We start from the raw sequence: 7,630 nt of genomic DNA, 5'->3' as shown, positions 1-7,630 counted from the left end.
TGCTGATTGGGTTAGATGGGAGGAGACTGGTGTGGAATACACATGTTGGACTCAGTCACTTAGGGCCAAATGGGATTCTTCTGCTTGTTGCAGCTGTTATGGTAATTTTATCCAATTCCTGATGAAGAATGTTATATAAACAGTGTTTAAAGGAAGCATCATCAGACAATAAGGCTGTGCTCCCATTAGAGAGAGAGAAATGACTGCTGATGGTTTAACCTGACGGTCACCATGCCTCAGGCGAAGGGAGAGATTGAGAAAGCGATTACTTCCTGGAAACCTCAGCCAGTATGGGAATTGAACCCACGGTGGTGATATCTTTCTGCAATGCATACCAGCTAGAATCAATAGGTGTGGAGGTGGAAAAGCACAGCAGGTCAGACAGTATCCGAGGAACAGTAGAGTCAATGTTTCCGCCCGGATGCTCCTTGGATGCTGTCTGACTTGCTGTGCTTTTTCCGCTCCACATCTATTGACTCTGACTTGCAGCATCTGCAGTCCTTCTTGTCTCCATTGATTGCCAGCCACCCAGCTGGCTGAGCTGAGTCACCTGAAAGAAATGTAACAGAAGCATTGAGCCCTAGAAAATAGTTTGTGTGAACTGGGAGGAATCCCTGAGCCTGAGGCACCTTTGGTTTTCAGTTTCTTACACCCAGACTCCAGACAAGGATCCCAAGTTTGTGAGGGATACCCTGGGGGTAAGGGTGGGTAAACTGCCTCCCTGTTTTATTCACCCACCTTCTCATTTGGTTCTGACAAGAGAAAGAATCTCTCCCCTCAAAAAATCTTCCTCCCTGACCTTGTGAACTTACATTTTGAAAGGTGTCAACTCAACCAAGTTTTATTGAACAAACGGAAAGCATGAGTTTATTAACTACTCAGCGTAAGAAGAATTAGAAACACAAAAAGCATACATACAGATTAGAAAGAAAACATGAGTCTAAAATGATCAATTTGAGGAAGTGATATATAGACCAATCGATGAACTATTCATGAAGGATGGTTTGTGTAATATTGAAGCAGTTTCAGTGGAGATAAACAGTAGTATTAAAATTGTTCTGTAATCAGTCAGCTTCACCACCATTTTGCATTTAGGTTGAGATTCTGTAGTTCTAACACCTATTGACCATGATTGAATTCCAGAGTTTGCTTTGTTTTCCTGTTTCCTTTTAACTGGTTTGTGGCCCTCTGATTCAGGGAGAATCTTTACTTGTAACATTGGGGTAACTAGGGGATAACTCTATGACTGTGACCAGGCTGGTATACATGAATGCATTCAGTGCCACTAGACCACTTCAGTAGGGTTGAAACTGGCTTTCTAACACCTGTCATTCCTGGACAATGAAACAGACATACCTGCCAGAGGTGACTTTCTTCCAAAATGAGAGAGATAGTCAACCCTACCTTCTTGTTAATCTCGCATCAAACATATGTTCATAACATTACAGCACTGTACAGGTCCTTCAGCCCTCAATGTTGTGCTGACCTGTGAAAATAATCTGAAGTCCATCTAACCTACTTTATTCCATTTTTGTACATATGTCTATCCAATGACCATTTAAATGCCCTTAAAGTTGGTGAGTCTACTACAGTTTCAGGCAGTGCGTTCCACACCCTTACTATTCTCTGAGTAAAGAAACTACCTCTGACATCTTCCGAAATCTTTCACCCCTCAATTTAAAGCTATGTCCCCTCTTGCTAGCCATCACCATCCAAGGTAAAAAGTTCTCACTGTCCAACCTTTCTAACCCTCTGATTATCTTACAGGTGTCAATTAAGTCATGTCTCAACCTTCTTCTCTCTAATGAAAACAGCTTCAAGCCCCTCAGTCTTTCCTTGTAAGACATTCCCTCCATACCAGGCAACATCCTAGTAAATCTCCTTTCCAAAGCTTCCACATGCTTCCTATAATGTAATTCTAACACCTCTCTTTCTTTCAAGTTCCCTGAACAATGTTTTGTGCAATATTCCACTGACTTTACACAAGACTTTGTCAGACAGGCAGTATATTGAAATCCATTGTTTTCCTGTAGTAGCCATCCTTTTAAAATTAACCAATATTAAAATTGACAGCAAAAGGAAGTTTCATACTACTTTGGGATTCTGATCCATTGCCAGAACATGCTTTAGGAGTGAAACTTGTGAGGGAGTGAGTGTGAGCTGTGATTCCTGACACTATTAAGGATGTAAGGAGCTGTTTTGCTTCTTGAGGTCAATGGATAGTTTGTGGGAAGGAGGTTACTGCAGGGAAATTTTGGGAGGGGGTGGGAAATGATCTAGAGTAACTCAGAGGTTGGGAGGCTTAGGATGTTATTGGGAGGTAAAGGTGCCCAGAAGGAAGGGCTAATGATCGGAAGGGGAAATGAGCAAGAGAGGGGATTTGCTGTGGGGATTAGCAACTGCCATTGGTTCTGCAATTAGGTGGAGCCAATATTGCACCTTTGGCTTCAGATTCCAGAAGGTTTATTCTACCAAGAATAAATTTTATTCGTAAGATTTTGTGGAAGAACATTACAGATGTTTAATTTGACATTGCTTTTCCTTTCCATGGTGAGAGGTGGGTATCTCAGACTATATCACATTTATTGCCCACCCATTTGGGTCTGAAGTCACATTTGACCAGATACAGAAGGATGGCAGATTTCCTTCCTTACAGTGATGGGTTTTTCCAATGATTGACAGTAGCCACATGGTCACCATTAAATGAGCTTTAAATTCCAGAATTTTGAAAAACAAAATTGGTTTCAAATTTCACCATCTGCCACAGCAGGATTCAAACCAAGACTGGTAAAACAATCTGCCTGGCATTATAAATTTACTGGTACATGCCTACTTACAAACAAAGCATAAGAGGAGGCCATTTAGGATTTCAGATGCGTTCTGCTATTCAATAATACCATGGTTGATCTGATTTTAACCTCAATTCCACATTCTGCATGTCCTTGATGATCTTTCATTCCCCTTGGACATCAAAAATCTACCTCTCTCTACCTTAAAAATATCTCAAGATTCTGCATCCAATGTCTTTTGAGGAAGGGAACCCTCTGAGAAAGAAAAAAAGTTCCTCATCTTTGTTTTAAACAAGTGACCTCTCATTTTTAAACTATGACACCCTAGTTTTAGTGACATTATGACTATGTCACCACCTCTCCTTCAGGTACAATACAGATTGGTTTCTTTCAATTCAAGAGAAGCCTCATTACATTTCACCACAACAGGTTCTACTCAGAATGCACATTTACAATTCATGTTAGACATACCCTGGCAAATATAGCCCAAAGGGTTTTATACAATCTCCAGCCACTCAGTAAACAATGTCAGAAATGCCTTTCAGTAAGATGACTGTATTGAGTCTTTGTAGGAGTTGACTCACACATAACTGCATCCCTCAATTTAATGTCCACGTATTTTGTCAAAAATCTCTTTTCTTGGTAATTGCCTTGAGTATTCCTTTGAAGATGCACTAGTTAGGCTTCACAATGCACACATTTTCCTGATTTCGGGCAGGTTAACATACGATGATTTTTTTGCCATTTAACCACCAAAGTCAATCATCTGGGTAGTTGGTAATCTGCAGAATAACAATGACAATCTGCATTTATATGGCAGCTTTAACAGAGTGAAATGCCCTGACCTGCACCATCAACAACATCTGACACTGGGCCACAGGGGCTACTGAAATGGATGTGAAAACACTTGATCAAAGGAAATTGAAGGAGGGTCTTAAGGGAGGAAAGAAAGATAGAGAGGCAGAGTAATTTATTTTTGCCATTCTTGGAATATGGGCATCGCTGGCTGAGCTAGTATTTATTGCCTGTCACAAGTTGCCCTTTGAAGGTGGTAGTGAGCTGCCTCTTGAACTCCTGCAATCCATGTACTGGGTGCAGACCCACATTGTCCTTAGGGAGGGAATTGCAGGATTTGGACCCAGCAACAGTGAAGGACCATTGATATATTTCCAAGTTTGGAGGGACCTTGATGTTCCCATGTACCTGCTGCCTTTGTCCTTCTTTGTCCTTCAGCCATGGGTTTGGAAGGTGCTGCATAAGGAAGGGAATTCCTGATTGAGGCCTTAACAGATTTGAGTCCATTTCTCAATCGTAGAGTAATTAAACTCTGCAGGGCAGCACAGTGGCTCAGTGGTTAGCACTGCTGCCTCACAGCACCAGGACCCAGGTTTGATTTCAGCCTCGGGGAACTGTCTGTGTGGAGTTTGTACATTCTCCCCATGTCTGCGTGGGTTTCCTCTGGGTGCTCCGGTTTCCTCCCACAGTCCAACAGATGTTCAGGTCAAGTGAATTGGCCATGCTAAATTGGATTTTGTTTGGTGTGTTAGTCAGGGGGAAATGACTCTGGGCGGGTTACTCGCTGGAGGATCGGTGTGGACTTGTTGGGCCTGTTTCCACACTGTAGGGAATCTAATCTAAACTCAGGAACATATGAGAGGCCAGCAGTACTGGAGGAGTACAAAGTTCTTGAAGGGTTATGTGGTCGGCGGAGATGATAGAGAATGGGATAGACAATTCTGTATATCCAAGAGTGGTCCAACTCATATCCCCCCAACTACAACGCATATTATATCTCTGCACAAGTCTTGAAAATACTCACATTCTTAGACACATCCCCAGCTCATAGCTCCACAGTTGCTGGGCTGTCTTCATCACACATCACGAATATCCTTCAACAACAAAAATCAGAAGTTGCTGGAAAAACTAGGCATGTCTGGCAACATCTGTGGAGGGAAATCAGAGTTGGGAAGGGTCATTTGACTGAAACGTTAACACTGATCTCTCTCCACAGATGCTGCCAGACCTGCCAAGCTTTTCCAGCAACTACTGTTTTTATTTTTGATTTGCAGCATCTGCAGTTCTTCTTGTTTTTATTCACAAATCACCTTCGTGCGCTATGGTGCAGAACGGATTATTTCTTTCGTGTTTAAGTAACCTTAACAAAAGAAGCAAAACATGAAGAAAGCAACAAAAACAAAACTGCTCACAGACAGTACACTTTAAAAGCATGCTCACTGAGCAGTGTGGAACAAAGGAAACAAAACAATTTCTACTCCTTGATGGACAGCAGGGGCTAACTTTGGACACAAGGCTTTTACTATGAAAACTGATTAAATTGTGCAAATTCTTTCGGTGTAAGCTTTGGGACTCAGGTACAATTTGGGTTACTGGGGACCGGAGAAGAAACAGCACAAGTTAATGCAATTATACTGCAATTGGTATGACAAATAGGCTTTAGTTTATAATGTGCGTAATTTATAAAGTCTTTGTGAATAGATCAGCAGCACCAGCTAAAAGCAGAAGCCTTCCTTAAATATTTAACATACAGTGTTGTCAGTCAAGTTAGCCAAGCATGTGATAGGCTGAACTGCAGTGTAGGGGTGGAATGTTGCTTCCCACAGTTTTGTACGATTTGTTAAAATGTGAAAGGAATTCATTCGTTGCTAAATCTCCAGGCGAGGACACATAGATTTGCTGTTGTTTCCCTGACTCTGGCTGTTTTAAAGAAAGATTTGTCTCCTCTCTACCTACCGACACTGGAACAGGACAAAGAAAAGGAATCTTTTTGCAGCCTCCTGCAGGTGAACTCAATGGACGTGAACACATGCAAATCTAGGAAGGACTGATTAAAGATATTGTATGTAAAACGATGCGAGCCAGGGTAATTTAGCAATTTATTTGACAATTTCATGATGAGTTGGTTTCAGAAACTGCCTTCCTCATTTCAGAAGCAATTTCAAGACTATACAACCAATGAATGTACCTCAGTCTTGAGCTGGATTTCCGATGCTAAAATGCCAACGTGAACAGCGTTTACTTCTTTTGGAGACAAGGGATTGAGTCTGCCACAAGCATGAACTCCTCATCTTATAATCATTGGATACGGGAGACCCCTAACCTCAGAAACCAGAGTTTCCCAGGATTCACCAGCACCAATGCCTCACCCAGTAATGGTGCCTCCTCAGGCTGCTATGAGCAACTGTGGATCTCAACGGAGGTCTTCCTCACACTGGGCATCATCAGCCTCTTGGCCAACATTCTGGTCATCGCCGCCATCATCAAGAACAAGAACCTGCACTCGCCAATGTACTTTTTCATTTGCAGTTTGGCAGTGGCCGACATGTTGGTCAGCGTGTCCAACGCCTGGGAGACAATCTTCATCGCCATGTTGAAGAGTAGGCATTTTGTTGCTCGGGACAGCTTGATAAAGAGTATGGACAATGTGCTGGACTCCATGATCTGCACCTCTCTGCTCGCCTCCATTTGGAGCTTGCTGGCCATTGCCATCGACAGGTACATTACCATCTTCTACGCGCTGCGCTACCACAACATCATGACGGTGAGAAGGGCACTGGCGGTCATTGCTGGAATCTGGATGGCTTGTACAGTCTCGGGGATTCTGTTCATCGTCTACTCCGAGAGCACCACAGTTGTCATCTGTCTCATCACAATGTTCTTCACCATGCTCGCCCTCATGGTCTCACTCTACGTTCACATGTTCATGCTGGCACGCTTGCACGTCAAGCGGATTGCCGCTCTGCCTGGCAACGGTGCCATCCACCACATGGCAAACATGAAAGGGGCCATCACCCTCACCATCCTCCTCGGTGTCTTTGTCGTCTGTTGGGCTCCCTTCTTCCTGCACCTCATCCTCATAGTCTCCTGCCCCCGAAACCCGTACTGCCTCTGCTTCATGTCGCACTTCAACATGTACTTAATCCTTATCATGTGCAACTCAGTCATCGATCCTCTCATCTACGCTTTCCGCAGTCAGGAAATGCGGAAGACTTTCCAAGAAATAATTTGCTGCTACAGCCTGCATGGAATTTGTGACCTGACAAATAAGTATTGATATAACTAGAGGGAAAGCAGTCAGACCATCACAAGATGTTTTGTGCTGCATGACATCTCAGTAGAGGGAGGAAATAGTTCCTTGCTCCCTAAAGAAAGGTTGATGCTTTCCTCTGTACTTTACCATAGTTTCTTATTTCCTCCCCATGACTCGGTTATCTTCACTGAAAGTGTTGGTTGTTTCTTGGAGTTATCTTCATCTCTCATGCTTCATGTCAATGAGTATTCCTTGGATTTGAGCCTGGAGAGTGAGTATTAGGAGAAAATGTGATTGCTTTTGGATGGTAGGGGAAGCGAGGTGGGGGGGGGGGGCGCAAAGTCTCATGAGGCTCATGAGGTTTCATGTGCAACTGAAGCCCTTGTTTATCAGATATTACCATTTAGCAATCAGGAGGGAAAGAGGAGGCTGGTTTTAATCCCCCTAAATCTAGGACATTGAGGCTAATTGTAGCATTCCCTAACAGCCAAGCTCAGTCATTTCACTGTGGCTGACTGACCTTAGAATGGAATGATAGAGTTCGCAGAGTACAGAAGGAGGCCATTCTACCAGCCATGCTTTGACTCGCATTTTGCAAAAGTCATCCAATTTGGCCTCACACTTCAATTGTTTTCCCATAACCCTACAAATCGATTCTCATCAAGTACTTTTCCAATTGATTTCCCATTCCTTCCCTTCACTACCCTGCCAATGAATTTAAATCCTTGACCTCTGACCAAATCTAGAACCTTCTAGCTCAAAACAAGAAACTTCTTGATCAGCGTGGTGAGGC

The 7,630-nt window shown here is 43.1% G+C and overlaps 1 protein-coding gene across 1 annotated transcript; it reads left to right on the top strand.

The window, feature by feature from the left end:
* The first annotated feature begins 5,464 nt into the window (after positions 1–5,464).
* mc4r (melanocortin 4 receptor) lies at positions 5,465–7,072 on the top strand. The gene has a single exon (XM_043718980.1). It carries the CDS (start codon positions 5,863–5,865, stop codon positions 6,859–6,861), a length of 999 nt encoding a protein of 332 aa, XP_043574915.1. The 5' UTR covers positions 5,465–5,862; the 3' UTR covers positions 6,862–7,072.
* Positions 7,073–7,630: the final 558 nt, after the last annotated feature.

Source organism: Chiloscyllium plagiosum, chromosome 29, assembly GCF_004010195.1.
Source record: "Chiloscyllium plagiosum isolate BGI_BamShark_2017 chromosome 29, ASM401019v2, whole genome shotgun sequence".
NCBI classification, from domain to species: domain Eukaryota; kingdom Metazoa; phylum Chordata; class Chondrichthyes; order Orectolobiformes; family Hemiscylliidae; genus Chiloscyllium; species Chiloscyllium plagiosum.
This window is presented reverse-complemented; position numbering and strand designations above follow the sequence as displayed.